Genomic DNA, 25,868 nt, shown 5'->3' on the forward strand with positions numbered 1-25,868 from the left:
AAAAATGCATGTAGATAAGTAGAGTAGATTTGAAAGAGCAGTGAAATGTAAAGGCAGAGAGAGGTTTATGGGTGGGGTGCTGGAGTAACTCAGTGGGTCAGGCAGCATCTGCTGCCTTGGGTGATGCAGGACAGGACACAAGCTTTGGGACATGGTGTGAAGCTGTTACCGTCTGTCCCAGCCTGGTAAAAACCTGGATGGAGTGGATTTGGAGAGGATGGTTCCACTAGTGGGAGAGTCTAGGACCAGTGGCCACAGCCTCAGAAATAAAAGACATTCCTTTTGGAAGGAGATGAGCAGGAATTTCTTGTCAGAGGGTGGTGAACTGTAGAATTGAATCGACATTTTTCAGGAGGAGATTGATAGATTCTTGATTGATAGGGGTGTCAGAGGTAATGGGGAGAAGGCAGGAGAATGTGTGTGTGAGGGAAAGATAGAGTCATAGGGTGATACAGTGTGGAAACAGGCCCTTCGGCCCAGCATGTCCCATCTGCACTAGTCCCACCTGCCCACGATTGATCCATATCCCTCCGAACCTGTCCTATCCATGTACCTGTCTAACTGTTTCTTAAATGTTGCGATAGTCCCTGCCACAACTACCTCCTCTGGCAGCTTGTTCCATACACCTACCACCCTTTGTGTGAAAAACATACCCCTCAGATTCCTATTAAATCTTTTGCCCTTCACCTTAAACTTATGTCCTCTGCTCCTCGATTCACTTACTCTGGGCAAAAGACTCAACCATATCTAATCAAATCATGATTTTATACACCTCTATTAGATCATCCCTCAGCCTCCTGTGCTCCATGAAATAGCGTCCCAGCCTACTCAACCTCTCCCTATAGCTCTGGCCCTCTAGTCCTGGCAACATCCTCATAAATCTTCACTGTACCCTTTCCAGTTTGATGACATCTTTCCTATAGCATGGTGCCCAGAACTGAACACAATACTCCGAATGCGGCCTCACCAACTTCTTATGCAACTGCAACATGACCTCCCAACTTCTATACTCACCCGACCCGCTGAGTTACTCCAGGATTTTGTGTCTATCTTAGAAATGTCCAATGGCCGCTTCCGCATTTTACCAAATAGAAAATAAATCTGCTTGCATTCAAACACCTCCCCCCCAAAAAAAATAATAACGATGACTAGAATGGCGATCAGTGCGAAGGAACACCTACACCGTTAGATTTCCCCTCACTGTGGACATCCCTGTCAATGAAAAGTTAAATTCATGCATCAGTTTTTATCCCAAATACTCGAGTGACCTCATCAGCGCAGATCCACGGCGTAAGAAACACTGACCGGCCGTGAAGTGTTAAAACCTGTAACAACTGTCAACCCTAGGCACACACACACACACACACCTCACACCGGGTCCAACATGAGCGGCTCAATGACGGATGAAGGGAGACGTATTTTTTCCCTCTCCTTGAACCTGGCCGGCATCGACCCGCAGAAGGTGAAAGTGTCCGTGGTGGACGGGAATCTCACCGTGTCCGGAGACCAGATGCAGAAAGTGAAGGAACCCTTCGGCCTGAGCAGATACAATTACTGTGGCTTTTCCAACGATCTCCCTCTCGACACTGACCTGGATATAAAGACCCTCAAGGCTACAATTATCGACGAGAAAGTTATCACCATCGACGCGTTTTATTATCCCGACCCTTCTCTTGCCCGGTCGAGAGGTGGAGAGGAAACGCCGGTGGAGAGGAAAATACCAGTCTTTCTCAAGTACACCTCCTCGCACTCCAACAAAGGGCGGAAATTTGATTTCATCTGGACCCCGTGTGTCTTGCCCGTACCGGGGTCACAGTGCGACGGGGAGCCCAATCCTACAGTCCATCGCTGCCAACACTCGCTACCCGGCACAATCTGCACCGACATCTTGCCGTTTCCTCCCGAGTCGCCCCCCAAACAAAGATCTTCTTCATCCACAATTTAAGAGCGACCTGTGAGAAGATGGTGCTCATTTCCAACAAAGTGTATTCTAATGGACCGGTGGCAGGCGGGTAGAGCGATCGGAGCTTGCTGACTTTGCACAGGGCGACAGGGGAACGGGCAGCATCGAATTTCGCTTTGTACAAAATCGCCCAGCGCAAGCAAGCTCGCAATTTGATGTCAGTTGAGACCCGAGGCAATCAATCTGTACTGCAAAATAAAATTAAAAAGAGTTCACCTTTGTCCATTTATAGTCAGAGTCAGGGGGGGGGGGGGGGGGGGGGGGCTTTGAAGTAAGTCCTCGTTATAACAGACCAGAGTGTCCATTATTGCCGATTGTCCGCTATAACCGAGTAAGGATTACCAAATAATCATTGAAGGAGTAGTATGAACAAATACTGCTGGTGCTGGTTGATACACAACTGGGTGTAGGGAGGTTTCACGGCAGACGGGTCACGACCCATGACCCGTACTGTTGCTACGCTACACCAAGTGGAGTACACGCGATGAACTGCAGGTAGGCACTTACCATTGTTTCCAGCGTAGCGGGCCCGTGAAAACCCGCTGAAATTGTCAATTTTTGCGCTGTAAGTAATTATAGAAATCTGGATAAGTGTGAGAGTCATTTGGCATGCTTCAGAATTCCAAAAGTGAGGAGAAATGACGGTAGATAGAAGCGAGAGCTGAAGGGACAACAACAGCCAAAGTGTTTGGCAAACATTGGCCGTTTGCCCACTGCATTTCATCAACTAAGGCATTATTTATGTTTTTTCTTGATTCCTTTGGCATCTAAAAAGTTTCAGAAGTGATAAATCTGGCTGTAAAATTTTTAAATCGCCCATGGTTCTCAAGTTGGTTTTTACATACAAAAAGAAAACGTCTCTGAAGCAAAATTTACAGCCAGATTTATCACTTCTGAGACTTTTTAGATACCAAAGGAATCAAGAAAACCCACCAATAATGACTTACTTGATGAAATGCAGTGAGCAAACGTGATAATTCCCAATATTTTCAATTCCGATATCTGCACGGCCAATGTTCGCCAAGCACTTTAGCTGGTGTTGTCCCTTCAGCTCTCTCTCTTTACCTTCATTTCGCTTCACTTTTGGAATAGGGTGGTTGCACATAAGGTCACTGGGTCATAGGGCATGACGCACGGAGCCGCTCAATCCATCTGGAGGACATCCGTCACTTCCGGTATATGTTATTAATGCAAGAAACGCGTACTTTCCTACCTGTTAAAAACCGCCAAAATGTTGAATTTTTTGCGCTGAAAAAAATTGTGGAAGTCGAGGTAAGTGTGAGAGACATGTACCCAACTTCAGAATTCCAAAAGTGAAGCGAAATGAAGGTGAAGAGAAGCGAGAGCTGAAGGGACAACAGCAGCTAAAGTGCTTGGTGAACATTGGCCGTGCAGATACCGGAATTGAAAATATTGGGAATTATCGCGTTTGCTCACTGCATTTCATCAACAGTAAGGCGTCATTTGTGTTTTTTCTTGATTCCTTTCTTGGTTCTTGGTTTCTTGGTCCTCCAAAATATTCCAAATGGAATTTAACCTGGAGGTGGTGAAGGGAGGGCTTAAGCTAGAAAGGGTTATTGGGAAGAAATAGCTACTTTAAATTTAGTTGCATCTGGTTGGGTAACTATAGTAGGGTGGAGATTATTCCATGCTTTAATTATGCGGGGGAAGAATGAATTGCTGTACACATCTGTCTTTGTAGCTGGGATCACAAATTTGATCGAATGCCCTCGTCTGCTGCTAATGGTTTGGGTTTGTTTTTATTTTTGTCTTGTTGAATGTATGTCTTGAGTTAGTTTTTACTTTATTTTTTAGCTGTGTATATGTGGGGGGTGGTGGGGGGGCTGTGGGGGAAACCGTTTTAAATCTCTTCCCTGTGCGGGGACCCGACTATTCCCTGTCGGGTCTCGGATGTCGTTGGGCCTAACATCGTGGAGCCGGCGGCGACCTCCGGCCGGGACTAACCTGAGGGCTCCAGTTGCAGAGCCTGCGGAACTGACATCGCGGAGCTGGCCAACTTCGGAGCGGGAAGAGCTGTGGTGGCGTGCGGCTGCGACCCGACTTTTGGAGTTCGGAGGCACCGCCCGCAGACCCGGTGGACAGGAACATCGGGAGCTCGCAGGTCCCTGGTGGGAGACCGCATTTCCGAGCTCCGCAACGGCGACTTCTCCCGCTGGAATCGCGGGTTTAAGGACATGGAGCCGGGGCCTGACATCGCCCGGCGTGGCTTAAACGGCCTCAGGACTTACCATCGCCCGCCGGGGGCTTTAACATCGGAGCCCCAGTTCGCCTTGACACTGCAGTTGGACTGTTGGACCGCGGGAGAAGGAACAAAAGGCTGAGATAAAGACTTTGCCTTCCATCACAGTGAGGAGATGTTGGAGACTCACTGTGATGGATGTTTATGTAAACTGTGTTAAGTGTGGGTCTTGGATTGTTTTGTAATGTAAAAAACTGTAGAAATGATATTTCGTTCAAACCTAGGTTTGAATGACAATAAATTGCATTCTATTCTATTGGTGTAGGCCTTGTAATCTATGTCGAGCTGACCATTTTACATTTTGTAAAAACAGGTCAAACGGTGAGCTTCACGTCTGTCTTGGAGAGGGTTCCACCCCAGAGAATTCAGAAGTTTGGTGACACTCGCTTCTCTCTCATAGGTGTTAGTAACAAATCGAGCTGCCTGTCTTTGGTCACGTTCGATGGAAGAAATGTTTTTATTTGTGTATGGGTCCCATGCTGCAACTGCGTAGTCCAAATGAGGTCTAACGAGGGTGAAGTATAGCTTCTCCTTGACAGAGGTTGAACAATTATGAAAGTTGCACCTCAGAAAGTTTAGGACACCTGTTGCTTTCACCGTTGCATGATGAGCCTGACCATTCCAACGCAGATCATTCTGCAATTTGATGCCAAGATACTTGGTTTGTTTGGATTCTTCAAGGATGGCACCAAGTATATTGTAAAATGGTATCTAAAAAGTCTCAGAAGTGATAAATCTGGCTGTAAATTTTTCTTCAGATGCATTTTCATTTTGTATGTAAAAACCTACTTGAGAACCATGGGCGATTAAAAAAATTTACAGCCAGATTGATCATTTCTGAAACTTTTTAGATGCCAAAGGAATCAAGAAAAACACAAATAATGCCTCAGTTGATGAAATGCAGTGAGCAAATGGCCAATGTTTGCCAAGCACTCTGGCTGTTCTCCTCACTTTGGAATTCTGAAGTAGGCTAAATGTCTCTCACGCTTATCCCGATTTCCATAATTATTTACAGCACAAAAATTGACAATTTCAGTGGGTTTTAATGGGCCCGCTACGCTGCAAACAATGGCAAGTGCTTACCTGCAGTTCATCGCGTGTACTCCACTTGGAGTAGCGTAGCAACAGTACGGGTCATGGGTCATGACCCGACTGCCGTGAAACCTCCCTATTCTGAAGTTGTGTACATGTCTCTCATACTTACCCCGATTTCCACAATTTTTTACAGTGCAAAAATGCAACATTTTGGCGGTTTTTAACAGGTAGGAAAGTACGCGTTTCTTGCATTGATAACATATACCGGAAGTTACGGATGTCCTCCAGATGGATTGAGCAGCTCAGTGACCTTACGTGCAACCCCCCTATAAGGTGCTAGACTAACTCTGAAGGTCAAGCAGCATCTCTAGAGGATGTAGATATGTGATATTTCGGGTGGAAACCATTCTTCAGACTCTTGGTCTGGAACTGGGCCTGGCACCCAGGTGACACTAGGTATGTTACAATACTTACCTTCAGCGGCGCTGCAATTCTGCCACTGGCCGTGTGCGCCATTTTGGCGTGTTTGAGAGGGGGGGACAGGGTTAAAACGCGGTTTTCTCCGACCTGGTCCTGGATTATATTTTGTTGGGGTGCAAGCTTTTGCTGAAGAATCGTTCCGACGGGCGTTCCGTGTATTTTTTTTTTAAATCCGCCCGACAAGTTAATCGCTGGAGTGATTTTAAAATCAGCTTCTGAAGCCGTCAACACTGACAACGGGGACGGATTTTACGTAGGGGACAGGTAAAAGAAAGTAGTTTATTTTTATGTATAAAAGTGTTTCTTAAGATGCATTTAATTCACATTTTAAGTTGCGAAACGGTGTTTTTTTTCCTCGTACGAACCGACAGTGTTTTTGCTGCCGATATGGGGACTAAATCACCGCAACCGCAACATTCCAATTGATCGCGTTCCAGAAAAATCCACTCGCAAGCTGATTTAAATGGCCATTAATTTACAGGTATTAAACATTAAATTCCTTCCATTTGGCTTATAAACCCATGACAATGAGATTTAAAAATTATGTTATATTGTGAATTCTTGTATGAATGTTATTTGGACACTTAGGCTATTTAAAAATGCTAATCTATTCTTAAGAAATGGATAGATGTTTAGATCTAGTAATTGAATTTTGTAATTAACTACAATTAGGAAACTAACTAATTATATGCTTAAATTTCAAGTCATCTAAGTAAAATTGTTTCATATTTGTTTCAGAATGCTTCAATCCATAATAACTGAACATTTCTTTCAGTTCTCTTAATTTTTAAGAAAGTTATGGGCTTTTGACTGTTCTCGATCACAGCTTTTGTGTTAAGTCAATGGAAAAGCAATAGGGAACAAGATGCTAATTTCTGAGTATGAAAATGGCCATAACTTTTTTAATACTGAAGATATGAAAGTGAATTAGGTGTCAAATTAAACTTCTTTTTATGCTTTATCTGATGGGATAAATTGCAGACTTGATTTTAAAATGTCAACATTTTGTAACATTGCTACAGGTGAGTTGACCGGAGAAGGGCGAGGATCGACTGAGTCATTGGTCGCGGCCTGTGGGCGGAGTGCAGGTAAAGGTGGCGGCCGCGGCAGTTGGGGACTGGAAGTGGCCGTGGAAGCTGTGCTGGCAGTAGGTCTAGCTTGGTGGACCTAGTACTACCTGGTAGTGAGTGCTGGTAGCCTGGCCTGGCAGTGAAACTTGGTAGATACGGCCTAGAAGCGGCTGGGGAGGCGGTGTGGGTCGGGGACGGTATCAGCAACCAGGCCGGGCGGTGAAGGTAGGTAGGTCGGGACTGGCAGTGGCCACGGTGGCAGCGTGGACCGGGGGCGGCTTTGGCAGCCCATATCCCTGAAGGTCACCAGTTTTGAGAGTCAGCAGAGAATAAATGTTATGGCTAATTCTTATTGACTGGGGTCTGCCGGTGTGGAATTCTAGAAGGATTCCAGAAGTGGTGGCGCAATGGTCGAGCTAGTGCCTCACAGCCCCAAATACCCGGGGGTTTGATCCTGACTACGTGTGCTGTATGCACGGAGTTAGTAGGTTCTCCCTGTGACCTCGGGGCTTTTCTTCGGGACCTCTGGTTTCCTCCCACATTCCAAAGACGTACAGGCTTGCAAGTTAATTGGTTTCGGTAAAATTTGTAAAATTGTCCCTAATGTGTAGGGTAGTGTTAATGTACGGGGTAATCGCTGGTCAGCGCGGACTCGGTGGGCCGAAGGGCTTGTTTCTGCACGGTATCTCCAAAACTAAAATTGTTTGGGGTTTATGTATTCAATGTTGTGATGTTGAAGGCTGAATTATTTTATTCTCAATGTGATCCAGAGTTGAATGAGTTCAAGATGAGATTTTTTCTGTACATAAATTGGAAGGGGTCCACGTTACCTGGAAGACTGGCACAGGTGTGAGCCATGACCATCCTTTGAAAACATATTGAGACAGATCACTTTGGAATGATGGGGATTAACTTGATGCAGATAGGCAAAGTAGATTGTTGAAGTGAGATGCTGAAGATAATGGCGACCAGAGTGGCCAGTTAATTGGCACATGATTTTAGAATATATCCAGAGACTCCATCTGGGTTGGCTGTTTATCAAGGGTTTACTCCCGTGAAAGCAGATGTGATTTCTGTGCCACCAATACATATGGGGAAGAACCAGCAACAGATGGGCTACACTCCAAGGTGGAACTTTGCTTGCGTGAGTTTTCTCCAAGATCTTCGCTTTCCTCTCGCACTCCAAAGACATGGGTTAATTGACTTTAATATAAACTAGACTAAGTGGGACCTGTTTGGTCCCAATCTCACACGGGAGGCCTGGTCCCCCAACGCAATATTCCACCACTCACCCATAGCCCCCAACCGCAGCCATTCCGCCCATTGCGTTCCCATTGTGACGTAGAACACGCAGGTATTACTGTGCAGGCACAGCTGACGGGCACCGCAAGTGGAAAAGGTATTAATTAAAGCTTAAAATGTGAATAACTCTTATAACAAAACAACAATATGAGATTTATTCAGTTCGGTTCAGGGGAGGGGCATGGCTTCAGGCAGGAGCTATCAGGAGCCGGTGAGGGAGGGGGGAGCGTCCTGCAGCCGGGGGAGGGGGATAGCTTTAAGCAGGGTTTGTCGAGGGCCGGTGGGGACCGCTGCCATGGCCTACCGCTGCCGCTCTCTATCCCTGCCGCTGCCTAGGGACCGGTGGGGAGCATCCTGCTGCTGGAGAGGGCTTCAGGTAGGGTGTGCATCCTGCAGCCGGAGGAGGGGAGCGGCTTCAGCTGGGTGCCGGTGGGGGGGGGGGGGCGGAGTGTCCTGCACCCACTCCATCCCCCCATCCACTCTTAGCGGCTCTCCAGCGGCGCAGCCATTCCCGCCCATTGGGTTCTCATTGTGCAGTAGAACACGCAGGTATTACTGCGCGGGTGCAGCTGACGGGCACGGCAAGTGGAAAAGGGATTTATTAAAGCTTAAAATGTGAATAACTCTTAAAATATAACAACAATTTAAATGTTAAAGATGAGATTTATTCAGTCCATTCTTTCTTGTTGCGTTTCTTGTTGCCTTCTGCAGCCGGGGGAGGGGGATGGTTTCAGGCAGGGGCTGTCGGGTGCCGATGGGGAAGGGGGAGGGTCGTCCTGCAGTCGGTGGAGGGGGGTGGCTTCAGGCAGGGGCTGTCCAGGGCCGGTGAGGGGGGGAGGGGACCATCGTGCAACCGGGGAAGGGGGACGGCTTCAGGTGGGGGCTGTCAGGGGCCATGGGGGGAGAGTCCTGCAGCCGGGGGAGGAGGAGGGGTAGGGCTTCAAGCGATGGTCGGGGGGCTTTCTGCAGGGCTAGTATGGGTTTTGTGGGCTGAAGGGACTAGTTTCCAGAGGGCTAGTACATGTGTTGTGGGCCAGAGGGACTGGTTTCCGGAAGGCTAATAGGAAACTGTGGACCAAATGGACTTTTTATGGGCTAGTACGTGTGTTGTGGTCCAAATGGACTGCAGCTGAGGATGGGGCAGCTTCAGGTGGGGAGCGTTCTATAGCCAGCGGAGGGAGACGCCTTCAGGCAAGGGCTATCGACGACCGTGGGGGCGGGGAAGTGACCTGCAGCCAGGGCCAGATTTACGTATAAGCTGGACAAGCTTCAGCTTAGGGCCTCGAGATCAAGGGGAGGCCTCGCAGAGCCGAATTTACCACTAGGCTTCATAGGCTGAAGTCTAGGGCCTTGAAATCTAGGCAGCCTCCGGCCAAGGCAGGACACCTGCTGTTCAACTCTGGGCAGCCCCCCTCTCTATCTCTCTCTCTCTCTCTCTCTCTCTCTCTCTGTCAATCTCCGTCCGTATCCGTGTTCGGGTCTCCGGTCACCAGACCCAGAAACGCTGGGATTTTTTCCATTTTGGTAGAGATTTCACTTTTCATTCCAAGTATCCACTCCTCATTAAATTTAGTCGTATTTATGTACACATTTTTAATAAAATCTTTCTCCTGCCCACCCCCCACCCCCACTCACTCATTTTGTCGCCTCCTGCTGGCCAGCGACCATAACGGCTGCTGGCGCCCGCCTCTTGCCTCAAAGACGCCATTTAAAAACAGCCGCACTGCTGAGTGCTGGAATCTTATGTTCGGGAACGGCTTGAGTTGGAGGACCACGTCTCCCGTGGGGGCTACGGGTAGGGAACGGCTGCATTGGGGGAGCAGACCCAACGGGTCTGTACTTGGTCTAGTATAACCATATAAATATATATATGTGTGTGTGTGTGTGTGTGTATAATATATATATACCCACACACACACACACACGATTTCCCTGCTGGGATTAATAAAGTTCTAGCGTATAGTATTGTGTGTGTAGGTAGGAACTGCAGATGCTGGTTTAAACTGAAGATAGACACAAAAAGCTTGAGTAACTCAACAGGTCAGGCAGAATCTCTGGACAAAAGGAAAATATTACGTTTTGGGTTGGGTCTGAAATAGGTTCCTGCACACCTTTGGAATGTGGAAGGATACATGAGCACCCAGAGAAAACCCATGCGATCAAAGAGAAAAGGAGCAAACTCTATACAGACAGCACCTATATTCAGGATCAATTCCGGGTCTCTGGTACTTTTAGGCAGCAACTTTATGGCCAATGTACTGCCCCATAGTCTTGAATTTAATTAAAATATACAGTAGCTGTAAAAGGGGACATAGCGTCACTTGGAGATTTAAAACTGAAAATGGACATTTTCATTTTTTTAGTAACCAAAGTTATCAACGTATAATTTTTTGTGTGTTGGAAAACAAAATATAGTGGCACAGCTGGTAGACTTGCTGCCTCACACGCCAGAGATCTGTGTTCGATCCTGTCCTCGAGCACTGTCTGTGTTGAATTTGCACATTCTCCCTGCAAGCGTGTGGGTTTCCTCCCACATCCCAAAGACGTCTCTGTAAAATTGCCCCTAATGTGTAGGGAGTGGGTGAGGAAAGTGGGATAACAGAACTTGTGTGAAAGGGGAGACATAAATGCTGGAGAAACTCAGCGGGTGAGGCAGCATCTATGGAACAAAGGAAATAGGCAACCTTTCGGGTCGAGACCCTTCTTCAGACTAATGTGAGGGTGGGGGGGACGGGAAGAAGAAAGGAAGAGGCGGAGACAGTGGGTTCAGGGAGAACTGGGAAGAGGAGGAGAATGCAGGGATTACCTGAAATTGAAGAAGTTAATGTTCATACCGCTGGGGTGTAAACTGCCCAAGCGAAATATGAGGTGCTGCTCCTCCAAATTACAGTGGGCCTCTCTCTGGCCATGGAGGAGGCCCAGGACAGAAAGGTCGGATTCGGAACGGGAGGGGGAGTTGAAGTGCTGAGCCACCGGGAGATTAGGTTCGTTATTGCGGACCGAGCGGAGGTGTTGGGCGAAGCAATCGCCAAGCCTACGCTTGGTCTCACCGATGTAGAGCAGCTGACACCTAGAGCAGTGGATGCAATAGATGAAGTTGGAGCCACCCGACCCGTGGAGCTGGAGAACGCTACCCGACCCGTGGAGCTGGAGAACGCTACCCGACCCGTGGAGCTGGAGAACGCTACCCGACCCGTGGAGCTCACCTGACCCTCGCAGCTGGAGAACACCACCCGACCCGTGGAGCTGGAGAACACCGTGGAGCTGGAGACCGCCACCCGACCCGCTGGGCTAGAGAACGCCAGGTAAGCCCCGGGGCTGGAGACCATCAGCAGAACCGCGGGGCTGAAGAACGCCTGCGGAGTCACGGAGACGCAGACGCGGAGCAACGGAGCGGCAGAACACCAGCGCGCACCAAGCCAGCTCGGCCGACCAGAAGCACCAACAGACGGCGACACCATTATACCATCAAAACTGATCACCAAGCTTGGTAACCTGGGCATCGACCCCTCTCTCTGCAACTGGATACTGGACTTTCTAACCAACAGACCCCAGTCTGTTAGGTTAGACAAGCACACCTCTTCAACCCTCACCCTGAACACCGGCGTTCCACAGGGCTGTGTGCTGAGCCCCCTCCTCTACTCCCTCTTCACCTATGACTGCACACCTGTACATGGTACTAACACCATCATCAAGTATGCAGATGATACAACGGTGATTGGCCTCATCAGCAACAACGATGAGTCGGCCTACAGGGAGGAGGTCCAGCACTTAGCAGCATGGTGCGCTGACAACAACCTGGCCCTTAACTCCAAGAAGACCAAGGAGCTCATTGTAGACTTCAGGAAGTCCAGGGGCGGCACGCACACCCCCATCCACATTAACGGGACGGAGGTGGAACGTGTTTCTAGCTTCAGGTTCCTGGGAGTCAACATCTCCGATGACCTCTCTTGGACCCACAATACCTCAACTCTGATCAAGAAGGCTCACCAGCGTCTCTTCTTCCTGAGGAGACTGAAGAAGGTCCATCTGTCTCCTCAGATCCTGGTGAACTTCTACCGCTGCACCATCGAGAGCATCCTTACCAACTGCATCACAGTATGGTATGGCAACTGCTCTGTCTCCGACCGGAAGGCATTGCAGAGGGTGGTGAAAATTGCCCAACGCATCACCGGTTCCTCGCTCCCCTCCATTGAGTCTGTCCAAAGCAAGCGTTGTCTGCGGAGGGCGCTCAGCATCGCCAAGGACTGCTCTCACCCCAACCATGGACTGTTTACCCTCCTACCATCCGGGAGGCGCTACAGGTCTCTCCGTTGCTGAACCAGCAGGTCCAGGAACAGCTTCTTCCCGGCGGCTGTCACTCTACTCAACAACGTACCTCGGTGACTGCCAATCACCCCCCCCCCCCCACCCCCCGGACACTTATTATCACTTATTATTATTTATTCAAATCATTTGCTATGTCGCTCTTCCAGGGAGATGCTAAATGCATTTCGTTGTCTCTGTACTGTACACTGACAATGACAATTAAAATTGAATCTGAATCTGAATCTGAATCTGAGGTGCAGGTGAACCTCTGCCACACCTGGAAAAACTGCTTGGGTCCTTGAATGGAGTCAAGGGGGGAGGTAAAGCGACAAGTGTAGCATTTCCTGCGGTTGCAAGGCAAAGTGCCAGGAGAGTGCGTGGTTTGGGTGGGAAGGGACGAATTGACCAGGGAGTTATGGAGGGAGTGGTCTCTGCGGAAAGCCAACAGGGGAGGAGATGGGAAGATGGGGCCAGTGGTGATTTCCCATTGGTAGACAAAAAAGCTGGAGATAATCAGGGGGTAAGGCAGCATCTATGGAGCGAAGGAATAGACAACGTTTCGGGTCGAGACCCTTCTTCAGATTGATGTCGGGGGGGCGGGGGGAAGACGAAAAAGAAAGGAAGAGGCCGAGACAGTGGGCTGTGGGAATGGGAGGGGAAGGAGGAAGAAAGCAAGGACTACCTGAAATTAGAGAAGCCAATGTTCATACCACTGGGGTGTAAACTACCCAAGCAAATATGAGGTGCTGCTCCTCCAATATGCGGTGGGCCTCACTCTGGCCACGGAGGAGGCCCAGGACAGAAAGGTCGGATTCAAAATGGGAAGAGGAGTTGAAATGTTGAGCCACCGGGAGATCAGGTTGGTTATTGCGAACTGAGTGGAGGTGGTGTGCGAAGCGATCGCCAAGCCTGTGCTTGGTCTCACCGAGGTTGATCATACGCTGAATAATCCAACCACATTTTTGTTTGGAAGTGGAAAGAAATAATAGAAATTGCATTCATTGCAACATGTAAAAAGAGTTGAGATACTGTATTATATTTTTGCTGCATTTCATTGTGGTATATAGGTGCGGATGGGGGCGGAGCGCCCTACCCCTGTCGTGGTCTACCGCTGCCTGCCCCTGCCTTGCGGGGTGTTTGGGGGAGGGGGTGTGGGGCTGGTGTGGGTGGTGTGGGGGGGGGGGGGGTGGCTGGTGTGGTGGGGGCTGGCGTGGGGGGGTGAGCTGGTTTGGGGGGGGACTCCACACTCCACACTCCTCCACACCACTCCATGCGCCCGTCCTGCACTACCCACGTGCTCCCCACACGCTACCCACACGCTAGCAGGTCACGTAAATGGCGCGTGAAAGACAGGCAAGTGGGACAGGCCCTTCCGGCAGCAAATCTACCGCTCCTCCACCCACGACGAATTTTGGTCTCCAAATTTGAGGGAGGACATTCTTGCTATTGAGGGAGTGCAAAGTAGGTTCACGAGATTAATTCCCGGGATGGCGGGACTGTCATATGTTGAAAGAATGGAGCGACTGGGCTTGTATACACTAGAATTTGTATAGGATGAGAGGGGATCTTATTGAAACATAAGATTATTGAGAGGGGATCTTATTGAAACATATAAGATTATTAAGGAATTGGACACCCTAGAGGAAAGAAACATGTTCCCAATGTTGGGAGAGTCCAGAATCAGAGGCCACAGTTTAAGAATAAGGGGTAGGCCATTTCAAACAGAGATGGGAAAAAACATTTTCATCCAGAGAGTTGTGAATCTGTGGAATTCTCTTCCTCAGAAGGCAGTGGAGGCCAATTCTCTGGATGCTTTCAAGAGAGTTAGATAGGGCTCTTAAAAATAGCAGAGTCAGGGGATATGGTGAGAAGGCAGGAACGGGATACTGGTGATCAGCCATGATCACATTGAATGGCGGTGCTAGCTCGAAGGGCCGAATGGCCTACTCCTGCACCTATTGTCTATTGTCTATTGTCTTTTGTCACACACTATCCCGGGACCCACACTCTATCCCTGGGCCCACACACACACTAGCACTGGGCCCATGCACTATCACTGGGCCCACACACACACTCTCTCTAGATCGCCCCACACAACCATTGACTAAGCCGCCAACTCGCGCCACAACCCGGCTCAGGATAAATTGCTATATTTAAGAGAGAGTTAGATGTGGCCCTTGTGGCTAAAGGGATCAGGGGGTATGGAGAGAAGGCAGGTACGGGATACTGAGTTGGATGATCAGCCATGATCATATTGAATGGCTCGAAGGGCCGAATGGCCTACTCCTGCACCTATTTTCTATGTTTCTATGTTTCTAAATGCACCGCTGTCCCTTGCCAGAATTTAAATCTCCCTATTCTGCTTTTGGATCCTGAACTGGGAACTGTGCAGAGGATGAAAAATGTACATCTATACGTTTTGGAGGATTACTGATGATTGAACCTCGTGGAGGGAGCTGGTGCATTTGTTGCTTGGGTGGATCAATGTATCTGTGTGAGTGTGTGAGTGTGTGTGTCAACGTATGCGTGTGTGTGTGTACAAGTGTGTATACATGTGTGTGTGTGTGTGTGTGTGTGTGTGTGTGTGTGTGTGTGTGTGTGTGTGTGTACGTGTGGGTGTACATGTGTGTATTTGTGTGTATGCATACGTATCTATTCCCCTTCGAATACCTCGGTGTCAAATTTGGGGAGAATGGATTCCCCAGACAGCTGGTTTGCTCTCAATGTCAGAGTTACCTTTAGTGATGGACACAAGTGAAATCCCGGACCTGTAGTTCATTCCCCACATGTGAATTTGTGCTGAGCCCCGGATTCCAGGCATGGATGCCAGTGTACACCCATGCACTGAACTGACCCATCTCGCTGCTCCTGCAATGAGCCTCGGTGAGGATGGACGTCGATGACCAAACTGACCGGTTCTGTCAGTACTCCGCACTGCCTCCCTCGGGATGTAGCCTAGGAGGGTGTGTACGAACTGGTAGAACCTTTCATGACACTCACCGTCACTGGACCAGGATAGTTGATGGCAAATTAGAAACCAGATGGCATTGCGAATGTAGTTCTAACTTAAGCAAATATACATAAAGGGGGGGGGAATAAAATCACATATTGAATTCATAATGTTCTGCAGCATTAATGGATTTTGCCATGGTAACTTTTTATTAGCTTTGTCTCGATGCTCAAGTATGTAATGGTGCACAAACTTGAAATGCCAGTCGCGAATGCTCATCTACATCTAACTGGTCAACAGAATGCTCATCTGCTTGTACCTGGTCAAGAGCAAAGATTATAGAGGAGCTCGAAATCTTTGGTCAAGAAAATGCTCATCTGCATGTACCTGGCCAGCGTAGGTGCCACGGAGGCATCTGGAGAGGAGTCGGTGCAGCGGTCAATAGGGACGGCAACCGACAGACGAGATTGGACCACATGTGAGTGAAGACGCCGTTGCGAAGGACCCTGCGTGGGGGGATGGCCGTGAGAGAGTGGGGAAGAACAATGGACAACGGGGCCTGACGTTGATGAGCTGCTGTGTGGGGGGTGGTGGGTGAGCGGGAGAACAAAGGGGGACCTGGCGCGGATACTGTGTGCACTTTGTAACTTTGGCAGCAACCTTTATGTGGCAACTATTTGCATATCTTGGGTTAGCAAGCAACAAATTTCACTGTGACGTCACATGGACAATAAAGTATTCATTAATTCATTCATCCATTCAATTCTATCCTCGCCTGCGGGTCAACAACACACATTGATAGATTATGCCTCACCACGTATCCCTAGATGATGCTTCCACAACTTGAAATGATGTATTTGGCGGCTCCCATGATTCGCCTATATTCCATGTCCCATATCAATCTGCCGTACTGCAAATGCAGCAAATCAGTTTAATTCATCAGTTTAGTTTATTGTCGGGCGTACCGAGCTACAGTGAAAAGCTTTGGTTGTGTACTATTCATGTCAGCGGAAAGACAATACATGATTGCAATCGAGTCATTTACATAGATACATGATTCGGGGAAAACGTTCATTGCAAGGTAAAGCCAGCAAAGTCCGATCAAGGATTAGATTAGATTTAGATTATTCCTTTAATAATCCTTTTCAGGAAATTACAGTGCCACGACAGCTTCAAGACAAACATAACACCACGCTTTCATACATAACAAGTTAAAATACGTTAAAATACAAGTTAAAATACAATTAATTTAAAAAAAGTGCAGTTATTTATGCTCATTAAAAGTCTTATAGCAGCTGGTAAACAGGACTTCCTGTATCTCTCCGTTTTGCACATTGGTGCAATCAGCCTCTGGCTGAAGATGCTGCTCTTGATCACCTTCAGGGCATGGAGTGGGTGAGTGGGGTTTGTCATTATGGAACCTAGTTTATTTAGAGTTCTGGCCTCTGCCACCTGCTGGACCGTTCGTTGCTCAGCCCCGACCACTGAGCCGGCCTTCCTGATTAGTTTGTCCAATCTGTTTTTATCCGCTATACGGGCGCCATCTCCCCAACAGGCCACAGCAAAGAACAGAGCACTGGCCACCACTGAATGGTAGACACTGCACAGTAGGGGTTGGCAGATATTAAAAGACCTCAGCCTCCTTAAAAAATACAGTCGGCTTTGTCCCCTCCTGTACACCGCCTCCATATGACACTTCCAGTTCAGCTCACTGTCAAGCTGCACCCCAAGGTCCGAGGGTCACCAATGAGGTCGATAGTAGCTCAGCTCTGCTCTCTGGTTGTGGTAGGATGATTCAGTTGCCTGTTAACAGCTGGGAAGAAACTGTGCAAATCATCCTCTTGCAACTTTATGAAATAAAATGCTCTACAAAGACTGACTCTCCTTCACCCGTCTCCATCATTGAATTCTCGTGAGATCGTGGCAAAAATGTGGGAGCGGGTTATTTAACCCGAAATGTATGTTTACCTATAGAATGTTCTCAATGTTTCTCATTATTTTTTCTGCACCTATGGTAAACGACCGAGCACAAACGCAGTGCCCCGTCGTGACATCTTCGCCAAAAGACTTTTTGCTCGTTTCAGTCCCAGAACAGACCTGGGATAGCAGGAGATACTGGAATCTCTTTGGGAGCATGGGAGGCTGAGGAGACGGTAGGGGGGGACCTTGTGGGTGTGTACGCGTGTGCGTGTGTGGATGTATGCGTGGGTGTATGTGTGGGTGTGGGTATGTGTGTGAGTACGTGCAGGATTATGGGGGTATGGATAAAGCCCAAACTAATTGTAGATTCTAAAACTAGAGGGCATAGGCTTAAGGTGCGAGGGATGAGATTCAATAGCAACCTCGGGGTCAACATTTTCACTCAGAGGGTAGTCCGGACCTGGGACTATGTGCTAGAAGCAGCAATAAAAGCAAATACAATTACGACTTTCAAAAGACATTGGGACAGATACATGGATATGAATAATTTAGAGGGAAATTGGCTAAATACAGGCAATTGGTAATAGTTTAGAATGGGAATTTTGGGAATAGTTTAGAATGGGAATAGTTTTGAATGGGAATTTGGTGGGCATGAATAAGTTGCGCCGTAGAGCCTGTTTTCATGCTGTAAACTCTATGACATTGAATCAATCTAATCCCGCATGCCCACTACTACTGCATTCATCCCCCGACTCCAGCCTATCAATCCCTCTCCCACTTCCCACTCGCACTGCCCCACTCGCACTGGCAGCACCCAGACTTCCTCTCCCTAGTCCAGTCCCCCCTCTCCCCACGGTTTAGTTTGTTGTTTCCAGATACAGCGCGAATATAGGCCTTACGGCCCACCGAGTCCGCTCCGACCAGCAATCCTCGTCCACTATACAAAATGGTGGCGGCGTGGGCACATCGGGACGCCCCGTGTCTCCCAAAAAATGGAGAAATAGCGACAATTCTCCTACCTGTTTCAAGGCTGCTCACACGGAGCAGTCTTGTATCTCGTTCGTACAGCCGACAGGAACCTCTGGACTTCCGTTCCTGCGGTTACAACAACTTTCTCCGTCTCGCTCCTGAGCTCGTCAGAGCAACGGAGCATCGGAGCAGTGGGGCTGGAGAACACCAGCGGAGCCGCGGGGCTGGAGAACGCCAGCGGAGCCGCGGGGCTGGAGAACGCCAGCGGAGCCGCGGGGCTGGAGAACGCCAGCGGAGCCGCGGGGCTGGAGAACGCCAGCGGAGCCGCGGGGCTGGAGACCGCCAGCGGAGCCGCGGGGCTGGAGAACGCCACCGGAGCCGCGGGGCTGGAGAACGCCAGCGGAGCCGCGGGGCTGGAGAACGCCAGCTGAGCCGCGGGGCTGGAGAACGCCAGCGGAGCCGCGGGGCTGGAGAACGCCAGCTGAGCCGCGGGGCTGGAGAACGCCAGCGGAGCCGCGGGGCTGGAGAACGCCAGCGGAGCCGCGGGGCTGGAGAACGCCAGCGGAGCCGCGGGGCTGGAGACCGCCAGCGGAGCCGCGGGGCTGGAGAATGCCAGCTGAGCCGCTGGGCTGGAGAACGCCACCGGAGCAACCGGGCTGGAGAACGCCAGCTGAGCCACGGAGGCGCAGAGCAACGGAGCAGCAGAACACCAGCGCGCACCAAGCCAGCTTGGCCGACCGGAAGCACCAACAGACGGCGACGCGTATGAAAGCACCGCCAGCGACGCAGAGGTGGGTTGAAGGTCAGGTTAGAGCTAGCCCCACACAGGGTAGCAATTCCTACCCTTTTCCTCGCCAACGTACGCTCACTGGCAAACAAAATGAACAAACTCCGGCTAAGGATCACCTCCCACAACTGGACCAAAGACTGCAACATCCTGATCTTCACGGAAACTTGGCTCAACATCGACGTTCCTGATAGCACCATCCAGCTAACGGGGCGTCATTTACTCCGAGCGGACAGGACAACAGACTCCGGTAAGACCAGAGGTGGGGGTCTGTGCATTTATGTAAATAAAGCATGGTGCATGGACTCCACCATCATCGAGAGTCACTGCTCACCTAACCTTGAGTTCCTCTTGGTTAGATGCGGACCGTTCTATCTGCCCAGAGAGTTTACCTCCACTGTTGTGACTGCAGCCTATATCCCTCCTGATGCTAATGCCAAGCTTGCAATGAAAGATCTGCATACTGCCATTAACAAACAACAGACTCACAACCCCGAGGCGGGTTGCGGGTGACTTCAATCACTCCAACCTGAAGACTGTACTCCCCAAATTCCACCAACACGTCTCCTTCGCCACTAGAGTAGACAAGACACTGGACAAAGTCTACACTAACATGGCTGAAGGTTACAAAGCCGTCCCCCTCCCCCACCTTGGTCAGTCTGATCACCTCTCATTGTTCCTGCTCTCTAAGTACTCCCCACTCATCAGACGGGTTAAACCCACTGTGAGGACAGTTAAAGTCTGGTCAGAGGAAGCGGACTCAACACTTCAGCAGTGTTTTGGAAACACTGACAGGAAGGCGTTTGCAGCCCAGGCCACCCTTGACTCCCACACGGACATTGATTCCTACACATCCTCTGTTCTGGACTTTATAAACTCCACCATCAATAGTGTCACCTCCCTCAAACGGGTGACCATATTCCCGAATCAGAAGCCATGGATGAACAGCGAGGTCAGGCTACTGCTGAAACCACGGGACACCGCTTTCAGGTCAGGCGATGCTCGAGCCTACAGTTCATCCAGGGCTAACCTGAAGAGGGGCATCAAGAAGGCCAAGCACTGCCATAAACTCAGGATTGAGGAGCACTTCCACAACAACTCCGACCCCCGACGCATGTGGCAAGGCATCCAGGCCATCACGGACTATAGACCCACCAACACCACCCCCACTTCCAGCGCCGCCTCCTTCAATGAGGAGCTTAACTACTTCTATGGCCGCTTCGACAGGGACAATCTAGAGACAGCCATCAAGGCTGTGCTCCCTGCTGATCACCAACCCCTCACACTCACCCCCTACGACGTGTACGTGGCACTGAGTAGGACTAATGTACGTAAGGCTGCTGGCCCTGACGGCATCCCCGGGCGCGTCCTCAGGGCCTGTGCTGCGCAGCTGACAGACGTCTGGACTGACATCTTCAACCTGTCACTTGCCCAAGCAGTTGTCCATACGTGCCTTTAAACCACCTCCATCGTGCCGGTGCCAAAACACTCCACTGCGGCAAGCCTCAACGACTTCCGCCCAGTTGCACTTACTCCCATCATCACCAAGTGCTTCGAGAGGCTGGTCCTGGCACACCTCAAAGACTGCCTACCCCCCACATTGGATCCCTATCAGTTTGCCTACCGCAAGAACAGGAGTACGGAGGATGCCATCTCAACGGCACTTCACTCCACCCTCTCCAACCTCGACAACAGAGACTTATGTAAGAATGCTGTTCATCGATTACAGCTCAGCATTCAACACCATTATACCCTCTAAACTGATCACCAAACTCGGTGACCTGGGCATCGACCCCTCCTTCTGCAACTGGATACTGGACTTTCTAACCAACAGACCCCAGTCTGTTAGCTTAGACAAGCACACCTCTTCAACCCTCACCCTGAACACCGGCGTTCCACAGGGCTGTGTGCTGAGTCCCCTCCTCTACTCCCTCTTCACCTATGACTGCACACCTGTACATGGTACTAACACCATCATCAAGTATGCAGATGATACAACGGTGATTGGCCTCATCAGCAACAACGATGAGTCGGCCTATAAGGTCCAGCTCCTAGCAGCATGGTGCGCTGACAACAACCTGGCCCTTAACTCCAAGAAGACCAAGGAGCTCATTGTAGACTTCAGAAGGTCTAGGGGCGGCACGCACACCCCCATCCATATTAACGGGACGGAGGTGGAACGTGTCTCCAGCTTCAGGTTTCTGGGGGTCAACATCTCCGATGATCTCTCTTGGACCCACAATACCTCAACACTGGTCAAGAAGGCTCACCAGCGTCTCTTCTTCCTGAGGAGACTAAAGAAGGTCCATCTGTCTCCACAGATTCTGGTGAACTTCTACCGCTGCACCATCGAGAGCATCCTTACCAACTGTATCACAGTATGGTATGGCAACTGCTCTGTCTCCGACCGGAAAGCACTGCAGAGGGTGGTGAAAATTGCCCAACGCATCACCGGTTCCTCGCTCCCCTCCATTGAGTCTGTCCAAAGCAAGCGTTGTCTGCGAAGGGCGCTCAGCATAGCCAAGGACTGCTCTCACCCCAACCATGGACTGTTTACCCTCCTACCATCCAGGAGGCGCTACAGGTCTCTCCGTTGCCCGACCAGCAGGTCCAGGAACAGCTTCTTCCCTGCGGCTGTCACACTGCTTAACAATGTACCTCGGTGACTGCCAATCACCTTCCCCCCCCCCCCCCCCCCCCCCCCCCCACACTCCTCCCACAGGAAAAACACTATGACTGTATGCATGTAAATAGAATTATTTATTGAAATCATATTCTATGTCGCTCTTCCAGGGAGATGCTAACTGCATTTCGTTGTCTCTGTATTGTACACTGACAATGACAATTAAAGTTGAATCTGAATCTGAATCTGAATCTGACTAACACTACCCAACCCACCACCGACAATTTACTATTTTTACCGAAACCAATTAACCAACAAACCTGCACGTCTTTTGGGGTGTGGGAGGAAACCGGAGAAAACCCACGCAGTCCGGGGGAGAACGGCCAAACTCCGTACAGACAGCACCTGTAGTCAGGGTCGAACCCGGGACTCTGGCGCTGTAATGCAGCAACTCTACCGCCACGCCATTCTACATTTCCTCCTTAGCCCTCTGCTCTCAACCTCCACCACGTGTCCCCCACCACTGCAAGCATTGCCTTTTTCCCCAATTACCCTCCAGCGACCTGCTCCATGGACTATTCTACCAAACCCCTTCTCCATAAGCTCCATCCACCATCTCAGTCTCTCCACCACTGCACCTCCCCGCGCGTTCCCGCCATCAATCCCATTCCCCCCGTACTGATCCCAGATCATTCCGCCCACTACCAATCCACCTGACTATTCCTACCCACACAACCCTTCCACCACACAACGTGTTTAAGAAGGAACTGCAGATGCTGGAAAATCGAAGGTGCACAAAAATGCTGGAGAAACTCAGCGATGCAGCAGCATCTATGGAGCGAAGGGTCTGAAGAAGGGTTTCGGCCAGAAACGTTGCCTATTCCCTTCGCTCCATAGATGCTGCTGCACCCGCTGAGTTTCTCCAGCATTTTTGTGTACCCACCACACAATGTTCTCCTTCTTATGCCCCTGTCCCACTTAAGAAACCTGAACGGAAACCTCTGGTGATTGCCTTCGACTGCCTGTAAGTAAATAGCGACCCCACTCCACTGGCTTCGACCAAACGGGAACCTATTTTTAGTCGAGGCCGGATTTGATTTAGTTGAATTAATAGAAGGAACATAGAAGAAGCCCCGACCATGCGGAAACCACTTTCGACCATTAGGGGGAGTGACCAAAATTTCCGGGAACCTCATGGGGCGCAAGGTCACCAGAGGTTTCCGTTCAGGTTTCCTAAGTGGGACAGGGTCATCATGATGCTCCAACTCACCCCGCTCTCGGCCCGACTCTCTCATCCCAGCACCGATCCGCCAGTCTGCCCACCCTCACGTGGTGCTGGCTCTCTCCAACCCCATAACCGCGCTCTCTCACATCAGCCCACCTTGTGCCCCCCTCCCCCACCCAGCCACCTGCCCTGCGCTCCACTCTCCCAAGTGCCACAGTTTCCCGACCCTTGCCCACCCCACTCCCACTCCCACTCCCACCCCGCCCACACCTGACCCCGATCCCCATATGCCCTCCAATGCCGGCTCCCAGTTTCACTCCTCAGCCTGGATCCCAACATGTGCCCCTCCGACCGGGCCAGTTGGAGGCGGGCACTCGTCTGCCGCTGGTGCCCGCAGAGCGCTCCAGTAGTGCAGCATCTCAGCGGGGCTGACGTGGTGAGCGGTGACCAGGTGGCGGTAGCGACACACGGAGAAGGGAATCTTGAGGGTGAAGAAGAGGCGGCGTGGCGTCATGGGCACTGGCGGGACCCCCAGCCTGGCCAGGCAGAGACCCACGAATGCATCCTCCAGCTTGAGGAAGGGCACGGAGTTGGCCACCTGGCAGATCAGGCTGGGCAGGTCCCCGGAGAAGACGTAGCCGGTGCCGGAGCAGTACTTGGGGAAGACTGGGGAGGCGAACTCCTGCGGGCTGATGTACCACTTACTGCGCTTGTCCTGGATGGGCTGGATGTGGTGCATTATCTGGCCGCTGAAGAAACGCCGGCTGGGTTTGGAGCTCAGCAGCCGCAGCAAGTGGGGTGTGTTGACAAACACGTCCGAGTCCGTCTTCATGAAGAAGCGCGCAGTCTGGCAGTGGCGCCGCGCCCACTCCATCCCCATCATCACCTTCAGGGTCAAGTTGTAGTAAGTGTCGGCGAAGTCGCCCTGGATGATGTCCTGATGTACCCGTGCCTCCAGCCACAGCCGCGCCCCCAACTCGCCGCCCTCCCCAGCAGGAAGAAAGTGGCGACCCGGCCCTGGTGGCTCCAACGCTCTGCCCCCCAGGTCCGGCGGATGGCCACCCGCTCTGCCGCTTCTGCCGGCCGGCTCGTCACCAAGAACACCAGGAACGGAGGGTCCCTCTCGCAGCGGCAGTCGGGCAGAAGCAGGAAGGGCACGGTGGTACAAGCCCTCTCGCTGCCTTTGGACGTGGGCAGCATCATCCTCAGGAGCAGGACGACGGGAGGCGAGAGGCAGATCAGCCAGAGGAGGCGGCGCCTCAACCATAACGTGATTACCTGCAAAAAAAGCAGAAAGGGGAGAGAGAGAGAGAGAGTTACAAACTAGCCTCTCAGCCGTTGAACATGAAAATAACGCCGATGCTGAAAATCTGAAATTAAAAATGCTTGATAGTCAGCAGATCGGGCAGCGTTGGAGGCGAGAGAACCCGGTGTCGTAGCCTCGTTCCCAAAACTGGGAAATAAATATCATATCACGACACCGAATTATCCAACTTTAAGTAGCGCCCCCCCCCCCCCCCCCCCCTCTGTGTTGCCGCAGAACTGCTCGCTTCTACCCGAATTTTATTTTTTCTATTCAAATAGTTGCCAATTGTCTGAATGGAGCCCATTTCCCTCTGATCTTTCCCTGTCCATCATCTATCCAAGTGTCTTTTGAAAGGCGTAATTGCTCTTGCCACACCCCCTTAATTGGCCACACATTACATATACTCAAGCGCATCTTTACTTATCTGAAACTCACTGTAAACATAGATTAGTCTCACTCCATCAGCGATATAGCTTCCATTCCGCCTCCCACCCAACCACCATCGTCTCTGCTACCTGGACTATCATGCTTTCTCTTGTTCACGTTTCTGACATCTGAAGGTGAAACATTTACTCTTTCTCTTTCCACAAACGTTCCCCTCGGCACCAACGCCCAACCCATTCGAGTAGCAGTGCTGTATGTTTAAATCCCGTGTACACTCCAAAGTCATCTTGATTCAAATGCTCGTTAGGCTTCCTCTTAACTGATGAGAGACGCCTCCTCCAACATCCACACGGGCAGTAGATTCCAACCACCTTCCGATGAGAATACTCAGATCATCTCTAAACTTCTTCCCTTTAGCCTAAAGCATGCCCCCCCCAGTTTCTAACATCTCTGCCAGTGGGGAATGTTGAACATAATCTACCCGAAATATTTCACCCAGAACGCTCTCCCCTCGGCCTCGTTAATTCCAAGGAAAACAAACCCAGCCTGCGCGGTCTGACGTAGGATCTCGACCCGTAACGCCACCCATTCATTCCCTCTCACCTGAGATGCTGCCTGTCCCGCTGAGTTGCTCCAGCATTTTGTGTCTATCTTTGGTTTAAACCAGCATCTGCAGTTCCTTAATACGCATTTCATCTGCAGTTCCTTCCTACACTGCACAATTCATCTTCAGAAATGCAGTCCATTCCAGAGAACATCTCTCTTTCACCATCTCCCGAACAATCACATTCTTCCTATCGTTCAACGACCAGAACTGGACACGGTTATAGTCCAGCTGTGGCCTAAGAAGATTGAGGGGGGATATTATAGAAACGTATAAAATTCTTAAGGGGTTGGACAGGCTAGATGCAGGAAGATTGTTCCCGATGTTGGGGAAGTCCAGAACAAGGGGTCACAGTTTAAGGATAAGGGGGGAAGTCTTTTAGGACCGAGATGAGAAAAACATTTTTCACACAGAGAGTGGCGAATCTCTGGAATTCTCTACCACCGAAGGTAGTTGAGGCCAGTTCATTGGCTATATTTAAGAGGGAGTTAGATGTGGCTTAGGGGATCAGGGGGTATGGAGAGAAGGCAGGTACGGGATACTGAGTTGGATGATCAGCCATGATCATATTGAATGGCGGTGCAGGCTCGAGGGCCGAATGGCCTACTCCTGCACCTATTTTCTATGTTTCTATGTTTCTAACCAAAGCCTTGTAACGTGAACCATGTCCTTCCTGGTCTAT

General features: G+C 50.3%; 1 protein-coding gene across 1 annotated transcript; it reads right to left on the reverse strand.

Annotated features, from left to right (window-relative positions):
• Window positions 1-23,185: 23,185 nt before the first annotated feature.
• Window positions 23,186-24,164, reverse strand: LOC116986114 (beta-1,3-galactosyltransferase 5-like). The gene is given in 2 exon segments (XM_033041277.1): window positions 23,186-23,867; window positions 23,870-24,164. Coding segments are annotated over 2 exon segments (888 nt in total). The 5' UTR covers window positions 24,096-24,164; the 3' UTR covers window positions 23,186-23,205.
• Window positions 24,165-25,868: the final 1,704 nt, after the last annotated feature.

The sequence above is a fragment of the Amblyraja radiata genome, chromosome 23 (genome assembly GCF_010909765.2).
Source record: "Amblyraja radiata isolate CabotCenter1 chromosome 23, sAmbRad1.1.pri, whole genome shotgun sequence".
Taxonomy (NCBI): Eukaryota; Metazoa; Chordata; class Chondrichthyes; order Rajiformes; family Rajidae; genus Amblyraja; species Amblyraja radiata.